This window comes from Coregonus clupeaformis, chromosome 21 (genome assembly GCF_020615455.1).
Source record: "Coregonus clupeaformis isolate EN_2021a chromosome 21, ASM2061545v1, whole genome shotgun sequence".
NCBI lineage: Eukaryota > Metazoa > Chordata > Actinopteri > Salmoniformes > Salmonidae > Coregonus > Coregonus clupeaformis.
In genome coordinates this window covers 19190463-19215342 of record NC_059212.1, presented here as the reverse complement: position 1 = coordinate 19215342, position 24880 = coordinate 19190463, and the positions used below count along the sequence as shown (strand labels likewise).

At 43.0% G+C, this 24880-nt stretch overlaps 1 protein-coding gene across 1 annotated transcript in view; it reads right to left on the bottom strand.

Moving 5' to 3' along the window:
• LOC121535017 (heparan sulfate 2-O-sulfotransferase 1) overlaps positions 1 to 24852 on the bottom strand; it is a 38203-nt gene extending 13351 nt beyond the window's left edge. Inside the window, exons 1-2 of the mRNA XM_041841678.2 lie at positions 24628 to 24852; positions 24379 to 24530 (exon numbers count right to left, since the gene is read on the bottom strand). Of these exons, the coding sequence (XP_041697612.1) occupies positions 24379 to 24502 (124 nt within the window). The 5' untranslated portion in view covers positions 24503 to 24530; positions 24628 to 24852. The remainder of the gene's footprint in view (positions 1 to 24378; positions 24531 to 24627) is intronic.
• Positions 24853 to 24880: the final 28 nt, after the last annotated feature.

Genomic DNA, 24880 nt, shown 5'->3' with positions numbered 1-24880 from the left:
CAATTTCTTTTTGGGCTTAGTTGTGGTCAATTTGCAGTGCACAAATTATTCTAATTATGTTCAGCCCCCTGACCATCCGCTCCAAATAAAAAATGGTCCACGGCTGAATCTAGTCGCCTACAGTGGCTTGCAAAAGTATTCACCCTCCTATTTTGTTGCCTTACAAACTGGAATTAAAATTGATTTTTGGTGGGTTTGTATCATTTCATTTACACAACATGCCTACCACTTTGAAGATGCAAAATATTTTTTATTGTGAAACAAACAAGAAATAAGACAAAATAACAGAAAACTTGAGTGTGCATAACTATTCACCCCCACAAAGTCAATACTTTGTAGAGCCACCTTTTGAAGCAATTACAGCTGCAAGTCTCTCGGGGTATGTCGCTATAAGCTTGGCACATCTGGCCACTTGGATTTTTTCCCATTCTTCAAGGCAAAACTGCTCCAGCTCCTTCAAGTTGGATGGGTTCCGCTGGTGTACAGCAATCTTTAAGTCATACCACAGATTCTCAATTGGATTGAGGTCTGGGCTTTGACTAGGCCATTCAAAGACATTTAAATGTTTCCCCTTAAACCACTCGAGTGTTGCTTTAGCAGTATGCTTAGGGTCATTGTCCTGCTGGAAGGGGAACCTCCGTCCCAGTCTCAAATCTCTGGAAGACTGAAACAGGTTTCCCTCAAGAATTTCCCTGTATTTAGCGCCATCCCATCATTCCTTCAATTCTGACCAGTTTCCCAGTCCCTGCCAATGAAAAACATCCCCACAGCATGATGCTGCCACCACCATGCTTCACTGTGGGGATGGTGTACTCGGGGTGATGTGAGGTGTTGGGTTTGCGCCAGACATAGCGTTGTCCTTGATGGCCAAAAAGCTCAATTTTAGTCTCATCTGATCAGAGTACCTTCTTCCATATGTTTGGGGAGTCTCCCACATGCCTTTTGCCGAACACCAAATGTGTTTGCTTATTTCTTTCTTTAAGCAATGGCTTTTTTCTGGCCACTCTTCCGTAAAGCCCAGCTCTGGCTTAAAGTGGTCCTATGGACAGATACTCCAATCTCCGCTGTGGAGCTTTGCAGCTCCTTCAGGGTTATCTTTGGTCTCTTTGTTGCCTCTCTGATTAATGCCCTCCTTGCCTGGTCCGTGAGTTTTGGTGGGCGGCCCGCTCTTGGCAGGTTTGTTGTGGTGCCATATTATTTTTTAAATAATGGATTTACTGGTGCTCCGTGGGATGTTCAAAGTTTTGGATATTTTTTATATAACCCAACCCTGATCTGTACTTCTCCACAACTTTGTCCCTGACCTGTTTGGAGAGCTCCTTCGTCTTAATGGTGCCGCTTGCTTGGTCGTGGCCCTTGCTTAGTGGTGTTGCAGACTCTGGGGCCTTTCAGAACAGGTGTATATATACTGAGATCATGTGACACTTAAATAAAGTCCACCTGTGTGCAATCTAACTAATTATGTGACTTCTGAAGGTAATTGGTTGCACCAGATCTTATTTAGGGGCTTCATAGCAAAGGGGGTGAATACATATGCACGCACCACACAAGTTTTTTTTCTTCATTTCACTTCACCAATTTGGACTATTTTGTGTATGCCCATTACATGAAATCCAAATAAAAATCCATTTAAGTTACAAGTTGTAATGCAACAAAATAGGAAAAACGCTAAGGGGGATGAATACTTTTGCAAGGCACTGTACCCCTGGCCTTAGCCTACTCCCATGGCATATCCTAATATTGGAGACTAGTCAGTCTGTGTCTGTAACAACTGAATCAGGATCAGATCTCCCTAGCCCTAAAGCATAATGTGCTGAACTTATTATTATTATTTTTTTTTTTTTGGGGGGGATGGATCAGCTTAATATTGCAGATAGATTGTATCTTCTATCAATGTAATTGTCTGCATCACTTCCAATCCCCCATGTTTTTTTAAATTTTTTATATATATATTCCCCTTTATTACTTTTCAACCCCACCATCCTTTCCCTACTTGGAGTAAATTAGTGAACAACAACGCCCAGGCCTCTACTTCCGGTCTATACTTACTATCTACACCTTATGGACAGAGTTAATTTTACAATAATTCTATATATATATTTATTTATTTTTTTGCTCCTGAACTTCTTCTACTCTCAACCTCTCCGATCATTTTCATGATGTCCATCCAGTTTGCTTCTAAATGCCATATCTTTCTATCTGTGCTCTTTCCCAAAAGCTCCCAACATACAACCTATATACTTATTATGGACACAGTATGCTTACATTATTAGCTATCTTTGTTATTATTTGTTGTTATTTGTTATTAGTCCCATCCTTCAACTCTATTCAATACCTCCCATCTATCTCTTAACACCATCCATATAGGATTTCTATTTGCCATATATATTTCAACCGTACTGTGATGTTTTACAAAAGTTCTGAACCTTTCTATTCTCATTGCTTCTACAGATTGTGAATTAAAAATAAACATTTTTGCTAAAAGTATTATTATATTATTGATTGACTGACTATGACTTTTCAGATCACCCAGTAATGCTATCTGCAAGGTTAGTTCCAGGTAAATATTGCAATCCTTTAGCCATTCCTGGACCTGTGTCCAAAAACAAGCTACAAATGGACAGAACCAAAACAAATGATCTAATGATTCTATCTCTTCACAGCAAAATCTGCAGAGCTGGGAAGATTGTATCCCCCATATAAATAACATTCTATTGGTAGCAAGAATTTTATATAATAATTTAAATTGAAAGATTCTAATTTTTGAATCCGGTGTCGTTTTGCGTGTCAGTTCATAAACACTATGCCATGGGATCGATGCGTCAAAGATCTCTTCCCAACTATTTTGCAATCTATATGGGACGGCTGTCAATCCTTTGGTCCTTAAGTGAAACTGATATACTTTTTTATTTATCACAGTTTTCCTTAACCAATTATGTTCTTTAATGCAAGGCCGACAGACAAGTTCCTTACTTTCTCCCCCTTCAACTTTCCTCTTCCACTTTTGCGGTAAGGCTGCAATTATTTGGTTGTAATTTTGGGTAGAGCAGACATTTCCATATGTTTTTGTTAGCTGCATGTGCGACATAACTCCACCAGTCCTACCGATGATATCATTTACGAAGATTATACCTTTTTTAAACATTCTGTCAAAAAATAAAGGTTTTTTGTCAATTAGTATATTTGAATTTAACCACAATATTTGTTGCATTATTTGTTCTGTCGTTTCTGGAGGATTAAATTGAAATTGCAACCAACTTTCTATGGCTTGTTTTAGAAATAGTGACATTTGGGAGATTATTTCCTTTTCAAATAACTGAAAGTGAGAGGTTGTAATCTGAATAAAGGGAAAAAGGCCTTTCTTGAACAGTGGGTGAGACAATCTTACTAATTTGCTTGAGAACCAGTTCGGATTTAAGTATAACTTTTGGATGACTGAAGATTTTAGTGATAGGTCTAATGCTTTAATATTTAATAATTTCTGTCCTCCGAATTCATATTCATTATATAAATATGCTCTTTTAATTTTGTCTGGCTTGCCGTTCCAAATAAAATTGAATATTTTTTTCTCATATAATTTAAAAAACTGTTTGCTAGGCGTAGGCAAGACCATAAGCAAATAGGTAAACTGGGATAATACTAAAGAGTTAATCAGGGTGATTTTTCCACAAATGTGCTGAACTTAATCAGACCCCAAACCACAAGGGCATGGTGTTCAGTACCAACAACAAAGCATGAGGTACAGCTTTGTTGTAGTCCATGGTGTTGAACAAGCTTAGTTAGAAACCCACTGTATCCGAGCAGAGGGTGCCAGACACTTTAGCTAATGGTCGACTCTGAGGTAATTTAATTACTGGACAAAAGGCCCGCTCTTGAATGATGAATCACTCTGGCCACACAGTGTGCTTCCATTCAGTCCCCATTTCCGTTGGTTCCCCCTTGCCTCCATGTATTTCCAGCTAATTATGACCTATGGCGGCAACACAGTCTTTAACACTATAACAACTAAGCCGATGCCTATTATTCTGAACATTCTAAAACACCGGCCGAGATAGGCTATTGCTATTTACTATAATTTCACGCTTGATTCGAATGTCCATTTCCAATCATATTCAGATGAAAATCTTATGAATATGACAGTTTGTCGTATATTATGGCCACCTCATAAAATCTGATGGAATAATAAAAACAGCGGAGATTATCCTCTCTCCAGGCAGCTCATACATCCATCATACTCTGCAGCTATTCATCCCTGTTAGGCCCCCGAGCCCAAGCCTAAGCTAAGGGGTAATAGAGATTGGCTATCGCCAGCCTGAGACGTAGATGCCTTGTATGGTTCTGCTTCGATAGCGCTGGATTGCAAAATCAATGGCGTATGACAGGGAGGAGATCTAGGTTGCTGCTGTTGTTTTTCCTTTTTTAAGGGCTGTTTCTTCCCCTCCATAAGCTTCGATGTGGCCTGCGCTGTGCCCTGTGGTGTGTTTCCTGGTGGATAATTAGGAGTGTGACAATTCTCTCTCACGGCGCACCTGCATTATTTGTTTACCGTAGTGCATATACAGCCAGGAGTGAATAGAAGTGTGTGATTAGTTGAGGAGAAAGATGAGATGCTCCGTTTCTATTGGAGACCTGCATAGCCATTATTCATGAAATTTCAAGCATATTGTATGAGGGACCCATGGGCTAGCAATGACTGTACAGAACTACTGTTTCAAACAAATGCATGACAAACAGACAGACAAAACGTAAGAATCTTGCAGCGTTTGTGAAGAAATGACAGAGGTGCATGAGTTACAACTTAATTCCTTTAAGTGCTCTTTTTAGGCTTGGAGACACAACTGCAGCTTTGATGGCCCATGAAAGCTCTCATTCACGTCTAGCCTGGCAGCTGAGGTCTAGACAGCTGAGAGAGACAAGGCAGTAAATGAGAAACGACAAATCGGCTGGCTTGTACAGCCTAGCCCGAGCAAGTGCAGATATTTCTCTGGCATCAACAGAGTTGCAGTGGCAACCGTGTAACCAAGCGCTCAGATGCCCCATTTCCACATGCCAATACAAATCTGGTATGTGGAAGTAGCCTATTTCTTGGTGGCAAGGTATCTTGTTAAGTGAACTATTTTCCTCATGGGAGTTTACAGAAGCCTCTATTGTCAGTGAAGCGAGACAAAACAAAAAATCTGTTGTCAGCAGACAAAACATGCCCTTTTCAGTTAGAGAAGGGCAGATGGCAACCCCTTTGCAGTTAGTTTTGAGGGAGGTTGTTGTTTGGGGAAAAGGTCTTATGATGGTCTGATTCTACACTTTTAACTAGTGACGGGGTAAAAAAGATTAGTTACAGTTACATATCGGGATATTATTTGACAATATATTGCAATATTATTTTTGGGCGAGTCGACTGTACCTGCGCCAAAACTCCAGTATTTTTCCTTCTATAGTTTGCTCTCCATCTTCTTTTTAAAATGATGAGACAATCTGTTTTCAGCACTTACTTCGATGAATGCTCATTTTTTCATGGCTCTCTCCTGTCCCTCTGCTGCAGACATATAGTGAGCAATATGTATATAACATCGAATCGCAATAACATCACAGTATCAACATGCCTTCATATAAAATCGTGATACCTATAGAATCGCAATACATATTGTATCGCCACCTAAGTATCGTGATAATATCGTATTGTGAGGTCCCTGGCAATTCCCAGCCTACTTATTACAGTATCATTATGAGTTTTCACAATGGAGAGCATTCAACCTAGCTGGCCTTGAAAATCTGTTAGAAAGGATGGAGACCATGGGCTCTTAAGATGAGTATCACTAGCCTGGTGGTCCAGTATGTACTTTAGCCAACTCCTCTTTGTGTTAGAAGACTTAGGCCTATCTAGTTCAGTGTTTCTCAACCTCCGGTCCATGGGATGCTGCTGACCAGATCCCTGAGATGGTTCTGCTAATTTAGTCAGCTCTAGTCTACATACAGTAAGCGGCCCACCAAGGAGGAAAAACCATAGCTTGCCGCCGGCACTTGACTCAAGAGGGACCATAGCTTGCCAGTCCCTAGTACAAAAAAGGTTGAGAATGAGAAACAAGTTCATTGTGCTTCTTAACCACTGGTCAGCCCTTGGACCAAAACGGGTCTCTAGGATACTAGTCCTTCAGATGGTTAGCTTAGCTGACAAGGATTTAGTCAGTCCTTAAGTGCTAGTTTTAATTTAAGCGGTCCTCCAAAGAGGAAGTACCATAGCATGCCAGTATGTCTAGTGTCTACAGTACATAAAGTAAGGTACCAGGCTATTGTATCACTGCAAGCTTAACACAGACACTTATACGCCAATGCTAACGTAAGGTACAAATCATAGTTAACGTAACCCTGCCATTTCTCTCAGCAATCAAAGCTCATAACTGACAAGGTGAGCTCATACTGTCTAGAAAAAGACCGCTTCCGTCACGTCCATCCGAAACTGTCAGTTACACAAGAATATAGAGCAATTTACACAGATGGCAGGCCATAGAGACTAATAATTCTATGCCTTGTTAATGGCTGCTCTGTGGGGTGGCAATTGATTTGACCGGATCTCTTGGCAGGACTTGTCATTGACTAAGCAGGGGAATTACTGCTGGAAATAGGGGGGAAAAATATAATCTTCTCAATAACAGCAGAGATTTTCTCATGTCCACCACCGCTTAAGAAATGCTAAGGCAAACTGATCATGTGGGAAACCACATTATTGTCCGCTATTCAAATGCAACCCCCCCCCAGAAACAAACCGTTTATATAACAATGATGTACAGTGCTGTGGAAAAACATTTTTTTCTATTTTTGCATATTTATTTACACTGAATGTTATCAGATCTTAAACCAAAACTTAACATTAGATAAATGGAACCTGAGTGAACATAACATAAAATGTTGATACTTATTTCATTTATTTAATAAATGAAGTCATGCAACACCCAATACCCCTGTGCTATAAGTAATTGCCCCTTACACTCAATAACTGGTTGTAATAATATAATAATAATAATTATAATAATAATTTATAATATGCCATTTAGCAGACGCTTTTATCCAAAGCGACTTACAGTCATGCGTACATACATGTTTGTGTATGGGTGGTCCCGGGTATCGAACCCACTACCTTGGCGTTACAAGCGCCGTGCTCTACCAGCTGAGCTACAGAGGACCACAGTTGTGACACCTTTAGCTGCAATGTCTGCAACCAAACACTTCCTGTAGTTGTTGATGAGACAGTCTACAGGGAGGTCAGTGACCTGGCAGTGTGGTGCCGGGACAACAACTTCTCCCTTATCATCAGTAAGACCAAGGAGCTGATCGTGTACTACAGGAAAGGGGGGGAGCACGCCCCCATCCACATCGATGGGGCTGCAGTGGAGCTGGTCGAGTTGTGTGTCATTAAGGACTTAAAATGGTCCACTCACACGCTCACAGTCGTGAAGAAGGCGCGACAGCACCTCTTCCACCTCAGGAAGTTGAAAAGGTTTGGCATGGGCCCTCAAATCCATAAAAAGTTATACAGTTCCACCATTGAGAGCATCTTGAATGGCTGCTTGGTATGGTAACAGTACTGTCCTCAATCGCATGGCGCTACAGAGGGTGGTGCGGCGAGCCCAGTACATCACTGGGGCCAAGCTCCCTGCCATCCAGGACCTCCGGTTGTGAAAGGAAGGCCCAGAAAAGCCATAGACTGTTCTCTCGGCTTCCGTACGGCAAGCGGTACCAGGCTCCTGAACAGCTTCTATCCCTAAGCCATTTTACCACATTCTTGCCGGGATAAGCCTTTTAGATCTCCCGTGCTCATGGCGGCAAGTTTAGGAGTGGCAGTACGTGGAGCGATGTGGGTGGACGTCTATTTTAACAAATCCATTGAATATACACCATCACAATGAAATCCATTATTACATTTGTTTTAGGCAGGTCCTAAGAAAGATAAGACTAATAAAATGTAATTTCAAAAGAATAGAATGGCATATTGAGATTAATTATGTTACTGGTCTGTGCAGCCTATAGGGTACATGGCTGTGACATGCACATGAAATCAATAGTTATTTTGTTCATTAAAACAGACAAGACACATTTAGGCTACCATGATCACATTCAACACACACTGTATATTTTCTAGTAGGCTATATAATGAAATAACAGAATAAAATACAAAGAAGAATTCCCACACAACTTGCGTCAAGGCAACGTGTGGAACCTCTGTCATATAAATGTGATATTTTTTAAACAGAGCCCAAGGCAAGCCCATTCTTTTTTGATCCACGTTTCATGTTTGTCTTAGCCTCACTCCGCCTTGTTAGGGAGCATGTGTAGGGTCTTACATTGAGAGTATCTTCATAATCTTCATTCATACTGATAGAAAAAAATAGCAATCAATATTTTCAAAAGAATGCAAGTCCCGTGTTCATATTACACAACCTCTGCAGGTTTTTGGCGTTTCCAATATGCCACACGTGTCAAACACATTCCAAGGAGGGCTGAGTGTCTGCAGGTTCACACTCCTCCCTCGTACTTACATTTGACATTTTAGTCATTTAGCAGACGCTCTTATCCAGAGCGACTTACAGGAGCAATTAGGGTTAAGTGCCTTGCTTAAGGGCACATCAACAGATTTTTCACCTAGTCGGCTCGGGGATTAGAACCAGCGACCTTTCGGTTACTGGCACAATGCTCTTACTCACTAAGCTACCTGCCGCCCATAAGCCATTTAGCAGACGCTTTTATCCAAAGCGACATACAGTCATGTGCGCATACATTTTTACGTCCCGGGGATCGAACCCACTACCCTGGCGTTACAAGCGCCATGCTCTACCAATTGAGCTACAGAGGACCACAACTTGATGAATTAAAGTCACTAATTAGTAAGGAACTCCCCACACCTGGTTGTCTAGGGCTTAACTGAAAGGAAAAACCAAACACCTGCAGACACTAGGCCCTCCATGGAATTAATTTGACACCCCTGCTATACACGATCGAGCAAAATAATAGGCCTACTTGATTTAGGCTACATTATAGCATGCTAAATATTTATAATCAGTGATAGATGAGCAAACAAATATGACATATACAACCTCCACTTATTTGCCCAGACAGAGAATTAACCAGATATACAGACAGAGATTCAGTGAAACACAATCACATTGATTGATTAAGACAAGTCACAGGCTTTTGGTCGGGAGTAGTGGATTATTTTGCTCTTTACTTGCAGTCGTTTAGTAGGCCCAGCCTAGACCTACTATCAGAACATTTTGCCAGCATGTTATGTAGTTTAACAATTTTATGCTACATAACATGCTGACAAAATGTTCTGATTATTGCTAACAAATGAGCCAACTAGACAAGATGATCATGAGCAGCACTCACCTCAACTTAGCGAACATTTCCACAGCCTAATTGTAGCCTAACCAGTATCCAAACGGAGATTCAGTGAAAAGAAAAATCTGACATTGATTTATCTAGACGAATTGCCAGGGACCTAACCTTGGACAGTAGTAACGAGCGCTGCCTAGCAACCATCAAGAGTTTAAGAGCGTAGTGCGCATTGATATAGAGCAATGTTCTATATCTATGGTAGTGCGTGCCAATGCCACCTCAGCATTACGGCTACATTTCATACTAAGCCGTAGACAGAACTTTACCGCAATCATGACTAGGTCGGTTGCCCGAAATAAAAGTAGAGGCTTTGTTGCCGGCAATAAATGTCATATATAAAAGAAAAGTCTGCAAAAAGTTGGCGGAAAAACTTATTGGTTTGAAAGGTGTACGTTTATCATATTCCTGATGCCTAGTCAACCTTACGCCGATACATACAGTGCATTCGGAAAGTATTCAGACCCCTTTACTTTTTCCACATTTTTGTTACAGCCTTATTCTAAAATGGATTTAAAAATATATACAAAATCCTCAATCTACACACAATACCCCATATTGACAAAGCAAAAATAGGTTTTTAGAAATGTTTGCACGTTGTGTAAAGGTTGAATTGGTGTTTAAGGTGAAAGTCAGGCTTAAAAAAAAAAAAGCTGCTACCATAATCCTAAATAGGCTTGGCGTTTGAGTTTAAGACTATTTAGCCTGCTTATAGTGAAAGTGAATCCATAATGTTTGCTTTGGTTTCCATGCAGTTTTAAGGTGACAGATTATTGTAGGTGCACGAGAAATAGGCTAAACTAAGGACACAAGCTTTTATCAAATCAAATGTATTTATCACATGTGCCGAATACAACAGGTGTAGACCTTACAGTGAAATGCTTACTTACAAGCCCTTAACACTGCATTGTTGGTTAAGTTATTAATCAAAATAACAAATAATTAAAGAGCAGCAGTAAAATAACAGTAGCGAGGCTATATACAGGGGGTACCAGTACAGAGTCAATGTGCGGGGGCACAGGTTAGTCAAGGTAACTGAGGTAGTATGTACATGTAGCTAGAGTTAAAAAAGTGACTATGCATAGATAAACAGAGAGTAGCAGCAGTGTAAAAGAGGGGGGGACGACACAATGCAAATAGTCCAGGTAGCCATTTGATTAGCTTCAGGAGTCTTATGGCTTGGGGGACCTATACTTGGCGCTTCGGTACCGCTTGTTGTGCGGTAGCAGAGAGAACAGTCTATGACTAGGGTGGCTGGAGTCTTTGACCATTTTAGGGCCTTCCTCTGACACTGCCTGGTGTAGAGGTCCTGGATGGCAGGAAGCTTGGCCCCAGTGATGTACTGGGCCGTATGCACTACCCTCTGTGGTGCCTTGCAATTGGAGGCCGAGCAGTTGCCATACCAGGCAGGGATGCAACCAGTCAGGATGCTCTCGATGGTGTAGCTGTAGAACTTTTTGAGGATCTGAGGACCTATGCCAAATCTTTTCAGTCTCCTGAGGGGGAATAGGCTTTGTCATGCAGTCTTCATGACTGTCTTGGTGTGTTTGGACCATGATAGTTTGTTGGTGATGTGGACACCAAGGAACTTGAATCTCTCAAGCTGTTCCACTACAGCCCCGTCGATAAAAATGGGGGCATGCTCGGTCCTCCTTTTCCTGGAGGGGAAAGAGCATGCACCCCTGAGGGGCCCCCGTGTTGAGGATCAGCGTGGCAGATGTGTTGTTACCTACCCGTACCACCTGGGTGCGGCCCATCAGGAAGTCCAGGATCCAGTTGCAGAGGGAGGTGTTTAGTCCCAGGGTCCTTAGCTTAGTGATGAGTTTTGAGGGCACTATGGATTTGAACGCTGAGCTGTAGTCAATGAATAGCATTCTCACGTAGGTGTTCCTTTTGTCCAGGTGGGAAAGGGCAATGTGGAGTGCAATAGAGATTGCATCATCTGTGGATCTGTTGGGGCGGTATACAAATTGGATTGGGTCTAGGGTTTCTGGGATAATGGTGTTGATGTGAGCCATGACCAGCCTTTCAAAGCACTTCATGGCTACAGATGTGAGTGTTACGGGTTGGTAGTCATTTAGGCAGGTTACCTTAATGTTCTTGGGCACAGGGAATTTGGTGGTCTGCTTGAAACATGTTGGTATTACAGACTCAGTCAGGGACAGGTTGAAAATGTCAGTGAAGGCACTTGCCAGTTGGTCAGCGCATGCTTGGAGTACACGTCCTGGTAATCCATCTGGCACTGCGGCCTTGTGAATGTTGAGCTGTTTAAAAGGTCTTACTCACATCGGCTACGGAGAGCGTGATCACACAGTCGTCCGGAACAGCTGATGCTCTCATGCATTCTTCAGTGTTACTTGCCTCAAAGCGAGCATAGAAGTAATTTAGCTTGTCTGGTATGCTCGTGTCACTGGGCAGCTTGCGGCTGTGCTTCCCTTTGTAGTCTAATAGTTTGCAAGCCCTGCCACATCCGACGAGCGTCTGAGCCGGTGTAATACGATTCAATCTTAGTCCTGTATTGATGCTTTGCCTGTTTGATGATTCGTTGGAGGGCGTAGCGGGATTTCTTATAAGCATCCGGGTTAGAGTCCCGCTCCTTGAAAGTGGCAGCTCTACCCTTTAGCTCAGTGCGGATGTTGCCTGTAATCCATGGCTTCTGGTTGGGGTATGTACGGTCACTGTGGGGACGACGTCATCAATGCACTTATTGATGAAGCCAGTGACTGATGTGGTGTACTCCTCAATGCCATCGGAAGAATCCCGGAACATATTCCAGTCTGTGCTAGCAAAACAGTCCTGTAGCTTAGCATCTGCGTCATCTGACCACTTCTTTATTGACTGAGTTACTGGTGCTTTCTGCTTTCGTTTTTGCTTGTAAGCAGGAATCAGGAGGATAGAGTTATGGTCAGATTTGCCAAATGGAGGGCGAGGGAGAGCTTTGTTTGCGTCTCTGTGTGTGGAGTAAAGGTGGTCTAGAGTTTTTTTCCCTCTGGTTGCACATTTAACATGCTGGTAGAAATTAGGTTAAATGGATTTAAGTTTCCCTGCATTAAAGTCCCCGGCCACTAGGAGCTCCGCCTCTGGATGAGTGTTTTCATGTTTGCTTATGACCTTATACAGCTCATTTAGTGCGGCCTTAGTGCCAGCATCGGTTTGTGGTGGTAAATAGACAGCCCACGAAAGATATCGATGAAAACTCTTGGTAGATAGTGTGGTCTACAGCTTATCATGAGATGCTCTACCTCAGGCGAGCAAAACCTCAAGACTTCCTTAATATTAGATTCCGTGCACCAGCTGTTGTTTACAAATATATCTTGCAGATGCAGCGTATATCCCGCCAGCTGTATGTTATTCATGTCGTCGTTCTGCCACGAAATCTAATATTGAAACATAAGATAATACAGTTTATGTTCCGTTGGTAGGATATCCGTGATCATAGTTAGTCTATTTTGTTATCCAATGATTGTATGTTGGCTAATAGGACTGACGGTAGAGGCAGATTACCCACTCGCCGTCGGATCCTTACAAGGCACCCAGACCTATATCCCCGATATCTCTAATGCGAATGAAGGGGATTTGGGCCTTGTCGGGTGTCTGAAGAAAATCCTTCGCGTCCGACTCGTTAAAGTAAAAATCTTTGTCCAGTACGAGGTGAGTAATCGCTGTCCTGATATCCAGAATCTCTTTTCGGTCATAAGAGACGGTGGCAGAAACATTATGTACAAAATAAGTTACAAATAACTAAAAAGAACACACACACACACAATAGGTTAGGAGTCCGTAAAACGGCAGCCATCTCCTCATGCGCCATTCTTGCTTTCCCGTAGGGATGGTGCCAGGTTTCCTCCAGATGTGACGCTTGGCATTCAGGCCAAAGAGTTCAATCTTGGTTTCATCAGACCAGAGAATCTTGTTTCTCATGGTTTGAGAGTCCTTTAGGTGCCTTTTGGCAAACTCCAAGCGGGCTGTCATGTGCCTTTTACTGAGGAGTAGCTTCCGTCTGGCCACACTACCATAAAGACCTGATTGTTGGAGTGCTGCAGAGATGGTTGTCCTTCTGGAAGGTTCTCCCATCTCCACAGAGGAACTCTGGAGCTCTGTCAGAGTGACCATCGGGTTCTTTGTCTCCTCCCTGACCAAAGCCCTTCTCCCCCGATTGCTCAGTTTGGCCGGGCGGCCAGCTCTAGGAAGAGACTTGGTGGTTCCATACTTCTTCCATTTAAGAATGATGGAGGCAACTGTGTTCTTGGAGACCTTCAATGCTGCAGAATTGTTTTGGTACCCTTCCCCAGATCTGTGCATTGACACAATCCTGTCTCGGAGCTCTACGGACAGTTCCTTCAGCCCACTGTGCCATGCAGAAATGCTTTAACTCATCGACATCTGGATTTTCAAGCATGAACTGCTTGTTTCAGGTCTTGCCACAGCATCTCCAATCGGGTTTAGGTCTGGACTTTGACTAGGCCATTCCAAAGCTTAAAATGGGTTGCTTTTCTGATTCTGATGTAAATTTGCTTGTGTGTTTTGGATCATTGTCTTGCTGCATGACTCAGCTGAGCTTCAGCTTCAGCTCATGGACAGATGACCTGACATTCATTAGAATGATCTGATACAGAGCAGAATTCAGGGTTCCTTCAATGATGGCAAGTCATCCAGATCCTGAGGCAGCAAAGTATCCTAAAACCATCACACTACCACCTAGGGATGGTCATGAGTAAATAGAGTACTTAAGTACTCGAACGGACGTCAAAACTTGATAATTAAGTTGCTTAATCATCAGTTGCTACATAAATGTTTTGTCTTATAAATTAAAGATATGTACCCATAGATTCTTGAAGAACATAACTTTAAATGCCTCATGAGCTTAGTTCAACTGTCGTACCCCAACAGAACCCAAAATATAAGCTTGGTTTTACTCCAATGTTTGCAAACAAAGAAAATGTAAACAAACACTTAATAGCCTCAAAACATGGTTAAAATGATTATTTTTATATAATGGATGGTCAGTCAGGTGGTTTGCACAACCGAAGAATTTCTGCACAAACTGTCAGAAACCGTCTCAGGGAAGCTCATCTGTGTGCTCGTCGTCCTCACCAGGGTCTTGACCTGACTGCAGTTCGGCGTCGTAACCGACTTCAGTGGGCAAATGTTCACCTTCGATCGCCACTGGCACGCTGGAGAAGTGTGCTCTTCACGGATGAATCCCAGTTTCAACTGTACCGGGCAGATGGCAGACGGCGAGCTGTTTGCTGATGTCAATGTTGTGTACAGAGTGCCCCATGGTGGCGGGGGGGTTATGGTATGGGCAGGCATAAGCTACGGACAACGAACGCAATTGCATTTTATCGATGGCAATTTGAATGCACAGAGATACCGTGACGAGATCCTGAGGCCCATTGTCGTGCCATTCAACCGCCGCCATCACCTCACGTTTCAACATGATAATTCAAGGCCCCACGTAGCAAGGATCTGTACACAATTCCTGGAAGCTGAAAATGTCCCAGTTCTTCCATGGCCTGCTCACCAGACATGTCACCAGACATGTCACCCATTGAGCATGTTTGGGATGCTCTGGATCAACGTATACGCCAGCGTGTTCCAGTTCCCGCCAATATCCAGCAACTTCGCACAGCCATTGAAGAGGAGTGGAACAACATTCCATAGGCCACTATCAATAGCCTGATCAACTCTATACGAAGGAGATGTGTCGTGCTGCATGAGGCAAATGGTGGTCATAGCAGATACTGACTGGTTTTCTGATCCATGCCCCTACTTTTTTTAAGGTATCAGTGACCAACAGATGCATATCTGTATTCCCAGTCATGTGAAATCCATAGATTAGGGCATTAGGAATTTATTAAAATTGTCTGATTTCCTTATATGAACTGTAACTCAGTAAAGTCTTTGAAATTGTTGCATGTTGCGTTTATATAGTTTTGTTCAGTGTAGATAAATGCACAAATGTTTTCCAGTGCAGGCCTCGTGTTCTAAAAATATATATTTTTTACTCCCAATCGAGCACTCGCAAAAAGATCATGCGAGTACTTGAACAGTCAAAAAATGTCAAATGCCCACCCTTATTACTGCCACAATGCTTAACCGTCGTTCTTACTGTGGAATGCAGTGTTTGGTTTTTCACCAGACATAACGGGATCCATGTTGTCCAAAAAGTCGACTCGAGTTTGCCAAAAATTGCCTAAAGGCACCTTGAATATCGTAAAAAGACTCCTGGAAGAATGTTCTATGGCCAGATCAGTCAAAGATGGAACTTTTGGATGACATGGGTCTCGTTATGTCTGGCAAAAAAACAAACACTGCATTCCACAGTAAGAACCTCATACCAACGGTCAAGCATGGTGGTGGTTTTTATTTTTATTTGATTTATTAGGATCCCCATTAGCGACAGCTAGTTTTACTGGGGTCCGACACAACGAAAGACATTACAGACAAACATTTAAAAATATTAACATGTAGTGTGTGTGTGTGTGTGTGTGTGTCTGTGCATCTATCAGTTACACATACATGTCCGTACATCCACACAACCAGTAGGTCACATGGGGAGAGGCTTTGTGCTGTGAGGTGTTGCTTTATTTGTTTTTTGAAACCAGGTTTGCTGTTCACTTGGACTATATAAGATGGAAGGGAGTTCCATGCACTCAAGGCTCTGTATAATACTGTACGTTTGCTTGAATTTGTTCTGGACCTGGGGACTGTGAAAAGACCCCTGGTGGCATATCTGGTGGGGTAAGTGTGTGTCTCAGTGCTGTGTGTAAGTTGACCATGCAAAGAAATTGGAATTTCCTATGTTTCTTCTAAAAACAAGAAGTGACGCAGTCAGTCTGTCCTTAACGCTCAGCCAAGAGAGACTGGCATGCACAGTATTAACATTAGCCCTCTGATTACAATGAAGAGCAAGACTTGCCGCTCTGTTCTGGGCCAGCTGCAGCTTAACTAGGTCTTTCTTTGCAGCACTTGACCATATGACTGGACAATATTTGAGATAAGATACAACTAGAGCCTGCAGGACTTGCTTTGTGGAGTCTGGTGTCAAAAAAGCAGAGCATCTCTTTATTACGGGCAGACCTCTCCCCATCTTTACAACCATTTAAATCTAAACTCAGCAAATAAAGAAACATCCGCTCACTGTCAACTGCGTTTATTTTCAGCAATCTTAACATGTGTAAATATTTGTATGAACATAACAAGATTCAACAACTGAGACATAAACTGAACAAGTTCCACAGACATGTGACTAACAGAAATGGTATAATGTGTCCCTGAACAAAGGGGGGTCAAAATCAAAAGTAACAGTCAGTATCTGGTGTGGCCACCAGCTGCATTAAGTACTGCAGTGCATCTCCTCCTCATGGACTGCACCAGATTTGCCAGTTCTTGCTGTGAGATGTTACCCCACTCATCCACCAAGGCACCTGCAAGTTCCTAGACATTTCTGGGGGGAATGGCCCTAGCCCTCACCCTCCGATCCAACAGGTCCCAGACGTGCTCAATGGGATTGAGATCCGGGCTCTTTGCTGGCCATGGCAGAACACTGACATTCCTGTCTTGCAGGAAATCATGCACAGAACGAGCAGTATGGCTGGTGGCATTGTCACGCTGGAGGGTCATGTCAGGATGAGCCTGCAGGAAGGGTACCACATGAGGGAGGAGGATGTCTTCCCTGTAACGCACAGCGTTGAGATTGCCTGCAATGATAACAAGCTCAGTCCGATGATGCTGTGACACACTGCCCCAGATCATGACGGACCCTCCACCTCCAAATCGATCCCGCTCCAGAGTACAGGCCTCGGTATAACGCTCATTCCTTTTACAATAAACTTAAATCCGACAATCACCCCTGGTGAGACAAAACTGCGATTCGTCAGTGAAGAGCACTTTTTGCCAGTCCTGTCTGGTCCAGCCCAGCGACGGTGGGTTTATGCCCATAGGCGATGTTGTTGCCGGTGATGTCTCTCAGCCTATTGCAGACAGTCTGAGCACTGATGGAGGGATTGTGCGTTCCTGGTTTAACTCGGGCAGTTGTTGTTGCCATCCTGTAGCTGTCCCGCAGGTGTGATGTTCAGATGTACCAATCCTGTGCAGGTGTTGTTATACGTGGTCTGCCACCACGAGGACGATCAGCTGTCCGTCCTGTCTCCCTGTAGCGCTGTCTTAGGCGTCTCACAGTACGGGCATTGCAATTTATTGCCCTGGCCACATCTGCAGTCCTCATGCCTCCTTGCAGCATGCCTAAGGCACGTTCACGCAGATGAGCAGGGACCCTGGGCATCTTTCTTTTGGTGTTTTTCTTTGTCAGTAGAAAGGCCTCTTTAGTGTCCTACGTTTCCATAACTGTGACCTTAAATTGCCTTCCACAGCTGCATGTTCATTAATTGTTTATGGTTCATTGAATAAACATGGGAAACAGTTTTTAAACCCTTTACAATTAAGGGTATTTTTACGAATTATATTTGAATGACAGGGTCCTGATTTGGTTAAATCAGACTGAACACTATTGTGAAGTGAAACAATGAAAAGCGATCCATTCAGTCTGGTTTAACCAGGCTACATGAACTACGGCAGCAGCTAATGAATTGATTAAGATCATTAATGAACAAGAACATCTTGAGTGTTCCAACTGGCCTTTCTATGACACAACACTTCTGTGGTAAGAGGCTGTCCCTAGGCAGTCTCGGCACACAGTGTACCAGACTGCCAGCACTCACAGTGCACTGCAATGCTGAGGAGAAAGTCTGCCAGAGCAGCAGAGAAACTCAGTTCCCCCTAGAGCTGATAGTAGGATTCAGTTGCTGTATAGAAGGTGGAAGTTAAATGCAAGGCAGGAGGAGAGAAGTGGAACAGTTCTGCCAGACTGCCTTATCCCTCTATTCCGTGATGAAATTGGTTGTAAAACGCTGCAGGCATGTCTCTCTCCCCTCCTTTTGTTGAGGCTTATGATGGGAGCTACCAGGGGTTTTAAAAAATGTTGTGTTGAAAATGTAATACACCCCCTCCCAATTTCAGACTTCTATCTAAAGGCTGTTTGGCCACAGGGGATTATCATCTTGCACTGCAGTAGCATCCCAGACTCCAGATAAAAGAGGCTGTTTATGGTTTTTGCCTAGCAAAGGAAGGACTCCGCTGAAAAGTAATACGATTATCCGTTATGATGACAGTGCCAGTCTATAGAAGCTCTGTTTCAGCTGTGTCTCTCATAGGGATGTTGACCAGTGTTATAAAGTGATAGTTACCCGCCTCAAATAAACGACACCTGCTTTCACGCATGCTTAACCACACCGACCGCATCATTCGTCAAACCCCTTGGAAACCGACAAGGGAAAAACGTGTGCTCGAGGAGAGCGGTCTCAATTACACTCCGGGTTGCGAAACAGTTCATAACACCGTGATTAGCCTGTCAGTCATCTGGTCGCAACTGTGCACAAAAATATAGCACAGAACTTCACGGGAACACATTCTTTAAAGTGCAAGCCAATGGCCATAAATACACCAAATCAGGGCCCTAACTGCTCGAAATTAGGGCCATTAGCACTCTGCCCACACCAAATCCATTCCTGACACCTGCGTTTCCACAGTGGGATCCAAACCATTAGGCACTCAAATATGCATGTTGCAGATACTTAGAGATGTACGTACAGTAGCCACTCTGTAGTGAATGCCAGCCAACAGACATGACTCAGGCTTTTTTATAACCCCGGGAGGCTAAAAATATCTCCATGGTGTCAAAAGGAGTTCAAAGGGAATCTGAGTGCTCCGGATATTGGCCGATAAAGAGAGAGCTAGCGAAAAAAAGAGAGTTAGATCAGAGGGAGTCAAGTTGGCCACTCCTCAATAACCTACTAACGAGGCTAAATGAATGATACAACCAGGCCTCGACCAGAGCCTACATTTATATACACAGCTCTGGCCTAGACTACACAAAAAGGCTGTATTTTCTGACTCTTGATACCTGTGTGTAATTGACTGTTGACACCAATGAAAGAGTTGGTGTTAGAGTAACAATTTGTGTTATGCAACCTCACTTCAGTTAGGATGTTTCACTCAGGTACAATGTGAGAAAAACTATTAAATCAAGCTCTGGCCAACCAATCACACTCATTGGCTATAACATTACTTGGTGACTAACTTAGCTCATTGCTCCTCAGGGAACATATGGGGACCATAGTGGAGACTGGTGTGGGGGTTAAACTTAGATACATAGCCTAGTTAGATACATGGGCCATGAGGTGACAGGTTTATAAACAGTGCTTCTATTTACGAGGCTGTTAGCAAGCGTAGCATGACTCCCCCTCTAGAGTTACGGCCAATGGGGAAAGCACCCAGTCAGCCCCCCCCCACGTGCTAATGCTATAGCATCTTACATTTCTACAAAATATCTGTGCCATCCTTACCTGGCATAAGAGGACACTAAGAATGTGTCACCAGATAACAGATCATGCTAGCTACAGGATACACAGATCTTTAAAGTCATGGGATGATTGCAATCTAGGCAGAGTTACCAAACCACTAACAATTTGCCTGGAAGCAAATCACAACGGCTTCTCTGCGGAGACTTCTAATAGGAAAAGTGATTCAACCTCTGAGTAAAGTAACAAGATATGAATGACACAGGGAGCAAAAAGCAGATAAGAAAATAAGTTGTGAATGGGCAATATTGGAGTGTGCAATAAAATGGGCCATATAAATATACAACTTGCTTTCTCAATGTAGATGGGAGAAATGCATCAGAACCTGGTTAGACAGCCAGGGGTGTCCACCATGTTGCCCTGCCTTATACCTCAGAACTGTTTGACTATGCAGCACATAATTCACGGCTCCAGTGTATAGAGACCTTTGTTCCGTCCATGGATCAATCAGACGTATTGCCAAGTTATTGGAGTACGCTGTAAGGGGACAGCTCCCTTTAAGTCTTGTTTCAGCATCTTGTGTTTTTGCACACCAGATGTTGATATCCATTTTCTGTGTTGTTTCAGCTATTTATTTAGCTGTCCACCCAGAACATTCAGATATCCTCCCAATATTTGTTATGGGACCACCATGATCCTTCATTACAATCACAGTTCGTTGAAATTAGTGGGTTGTTTAGAAGACATTCTTTTTTAACTTATGTTTTATATGCAAAAACAGGTTTCTGTGGCACGACACACACAGCAAGGCCATTTCTTTAAATGATTCTTCCATTTTTATTCCACCATGCAAATGGAGGTTGCCAATAATAGGCTAATGCCTACACATGAGAATGCACATTGAATGGGCTGATAGCGATTTGTTCTAATCCCAATGGTCCCACACAGTGCATGCCAACACTTGAAATGAAATGGCCATCATTCAAATCTTTAGTCTTTCTCCATACTTGTATTACATCGTGCTCTGTAAAAAGGTCTGGATGTTTATGAAATACAGTGCATTCGGAAAGCATTCAAACCCCTTCACTTTTTCCACATTTTGTTACGCTATAGCCTTATTCGAAAATTGATTAAATAGTTTTTTTCCCTCATCAATCTACACACAATACCCCATAATGAAAAAGCAAAAACTGTTTCCTTTTTTTGTTGTTGAAAGTTTTGAAATTTTAAGATTAATAATATATATCACATTTACATAAGTATTCAGACCCTTTACTCAGTACTTGGTTGAAGCACCTTTGGCAGCGATTACAGCCTTGAGTGTTCTTGGGTATGAAGCTACAAGCTTGGCACACCTGTATTTGGGGAGTGTCTCCCATTCTTCTCTGCAGATCCTCTCAAGCTCTGTCAGGTTGGATGGGGAGCGTCGCTGCACAGCTTATTTCAGGTCTCTCCAGATATGTTTGATCGGGTTCAAGTCCGGGCTCTGGCTGGGCAAATCAAGGACATTCGGAGACTTGTCCCGAAGCCACTCCTGCGTTGTCTTGGCTGTGTGCTTAGGGTCGTTGTCCTGTTGGAAGGTGAACCTTCGCCCCAGTTTGAGGTCGATCCTGACTAGTCCTCCAGTACCTGCCGCTAAAAAACATCACCACAGCATGATGCTGCCACCACCATGCATCACCCTAGGGATGGTGCCAGGTTTCCTCCAGACGTGAAGCTTGGTATTCAGGCCAAAGAGTTCAATCTTGGTTTCATCAGACCAGAGAATCTTGTTTCTCATGGTCAGAGAGTCCTTTAGATTCCTTTTGGCAAACTCCAAGCGGGCTGTCATATGCCCTTTTACTGAGGAGTGGCTTCCGTCTGGCCACTCTACCATAAAGTCCTGATTGGTGGCGTGCTGCAGAGATGGTTGTAATAATAATAATAATAATAATATGCCATTTAGCAGACGCTTTTATCCAAAGCGACTTACAGTCATGCGTGCATACATTTTTTGTGTATGGGTGGTCCCGGGGATCGAACCCACTACCTTGGCGTTACAAGCGCCGTGCTCTACCAAGTTGAGCTACAGAGGACCACCGTCCTTCTGGAAGGTTCTCCCATCTCCACAGAGGAACTCGGGAGCTCTGTCAGAGTGACCATTGGGTTCTTGGTCACCTCCCTGACCAAGGCCCTTCTCCCCCGATTGCTAAGGTTGGCCGGGCAGCCAGCTCTAGGAAGAGTCTTGGTGGTTCCAAACTTCTTCCATTTCAGAACGATGGAAACCACTGTTCCTGGGGACCTTCAATGCTGCAGACATTTTTTGGTACCCTTCCCCAGATCTGTTCCTCAACACAATCCTGTCTCGGAGCTCTACGGATAATTCCTTCGACCTCATAGCTTGGTTTTTGCTCTGACATGCACTGTCAACTGTGGGACCTTATTTAGACAGGTGTGTGCCTTTCCAAATCATGTACAATCAATTGAATTTACAACAGGTGGACTCCAATCAAGTTGTAGAAACATCTCAAGGATGATCAACGGAAACAGGATGCACCTGAGCTCAATTTCGAGTCTCATAGCAAAGGGTCTGAATACTTATTTACATAAGGTATCTTTTTTTTAAATAAATTAGCAAACATTTCTAAAAACCTGTTTTCGCTTTGTCATTATGGGGTAGTGTGTAGATTGAGTATTTTTTATTTATTTAATCAATTTTAGAATAAGGCTGTAATGTAACAAAATGTGGAAAAAGTCAAGGGGTCTGAATACTTTTCGAATGCACTGTGACAACATTGTGACATTTTAGTTTATTTTGGACTTCGGCAAGGGTTTATTCGGCTGTTTGGGTACACACCATTTTTTCTCGAGGTAAGCCCAAGTCGGTAGCCGAAGTCTATGCCCCCTCGTCGGCGATTGGTCAACAGTAGGGTTTAATCAATGAAGTGCCTGTTGTCATTCAACGAGAGACGACTCGTCCTCGTGCTAATTCTTTCACTTGAGAAATACTGCACCAAACATCCTAGTCAGATGCAAAATTGCGCGACTAAGATCTCCTCGGCACAAATGTCAAAATAAATTACAGATTTCCTGAGTTATCCTAAATTAATTCTGACTATTTTGAGGAAGTGTATACTGACTACGGCGTCTCAAAATGGACAAACAGTACTATTGCCACTTTTTTTCCTCGTTTTTTCAAGCGACGGTATTTTAAGAGAGTATGCGAGCACAATCGTTCGGTTAGCCGAGCTCGGCTAGGCGCCAGCCGAACTGAAGCATGCCGACTCCTTTACACACGTTTGGAGCACGCTAGATAGCTAATTAATAATAATTTGGTGGGTGCTTATATTTGTCCCATTTCACACAGGTGGCCTATGTCTTCCGTAAAAAAACTATGTAACGTGGAGATATGGCCATGTGGGAACACTAACCCTTACCTTATAAAAGTTGTGTAGTAATTCAACTATGAATTATTCATTTTTTTTAATGATTTTGTACTGATATGAAATATGTTCCTTATCAGTTTCCAAAACCGCTTAAAATATTCAGAACGAGCGTCGGGGATGTTAACAAACTTTTTGTTAAATTTATCAACAAAAATAAGAATAGCCACAATACATTTGTTGCCCATAGCTCAGATTTGATCAGATGGAATGTTATTTTGCTACACTCGATTTATACCCACTCCTTTGCTGCGACATTCTAACTAGCTTGAACAGCATGACGTGGCTTATCAAACTCGCACTGGTTTACGACAAAGTTTGTCAAGTTGATTCGTTAACCAGCTAACTACAAATGGTAAAACGGATATTCCATTGCAAGAAATCTCAAACGTACATATTGCACTTTAACGCAAACATTTATGCAACTGCGTGCGCTCTACCTGATTAACGAGAGTCCTGATTGATGATAAAGACCGAAGTGACAGGTGACAAAGCAAAAAGCCAATCATGGCAAGACATGGAAAAAAATAGAAATGCACTTACAAATAAGTGACAACCAATCCAATGTCTCTCCATTATCTCCTGCTCAGCATATGGAGCTGACCTGTCCTCAGAGTTATGCAGGGAGCTGGGGTTTTCCAGCAACCTCCTGTGCAGCTCCTGTGACCTGCTGGGGGAGTTCAGCCTGAGCTCGATCCAGCCGGTCTGCAGACAGTGCTGCCATGATTTTGATGCGATATTAAAAGTAAAGGGTTTTATGTTTCTAGAACCGTACAGCAATTGAGAATTGATTCACGTTTAGATGGAGTATTTGGCTGTTTTGGCTTCCAGAGCCAATTCGCCCTTTAAACAGACTATGTAAGGTCCTTGGACTAAGGAGCAACCTTAGGCACCTTTAGTCCAATTTTGGGCTATATGTAACCATGACTGCGTTCCGACCTCAGTGCAGCTTAGTGTAAACAAGCAAAAACACAACTTGACTGTAAATTGGGTCAGTATATATATGCTCCTGGGTTTGCCCTGAAAATGCCAGTTTGTCACTTCACACGGAGACAGAATGTTGTTGTCTCAAGATAACCCCAAATTGGCAACCATGCTGACAAGATGCTTAGCAATGATTCAACCCCTATTGGATGAAAGACTCATTTTCCTTGTTTTATTACCTGCTGCGAGCAGCATGATGAATATGGACAGTTAGAATGCAGTCTTACCTAGCTTCCCCCGAGACTCCTCCAGCTTCTGGATTTGGTTCTCCAAGAAGAACATGGCCACTGCGAATGCCAATAGCGCCAGAAGCTGAAACTTGGGCGGCATCATGGTCCTTAGTAGCCCCATCAAACAATCCAGTGAGAACAGGTCATTCCTTGTTTAGAAAATACAACATAGAAGGCAGTGGAACGTTGTCAATTATAGAGCGAATTTGTGTGCATTTGAATTGTTATTGTCCAGTGTTTACATACCTGATTGTTCAGTAGGGAACACACTCAGCTCCAAATTATTTGTTTCATAGGATAATGTACTCTCATAAAAGAGAACTGCATGAAACCACAATGCCGTCTTGACGTTGAGATATTCCCCCCTCACAAGGGTGTCAACAGAAGCGGCCTTACGTTCCTCGGTGCCTGCGATTCTTCCTCTCTAGAACTGTGTCGCGTTCAGTTTACTCCGCACGCCTATCTTCGTCGGATGACTTAATTAGTTACAAAACCCCTA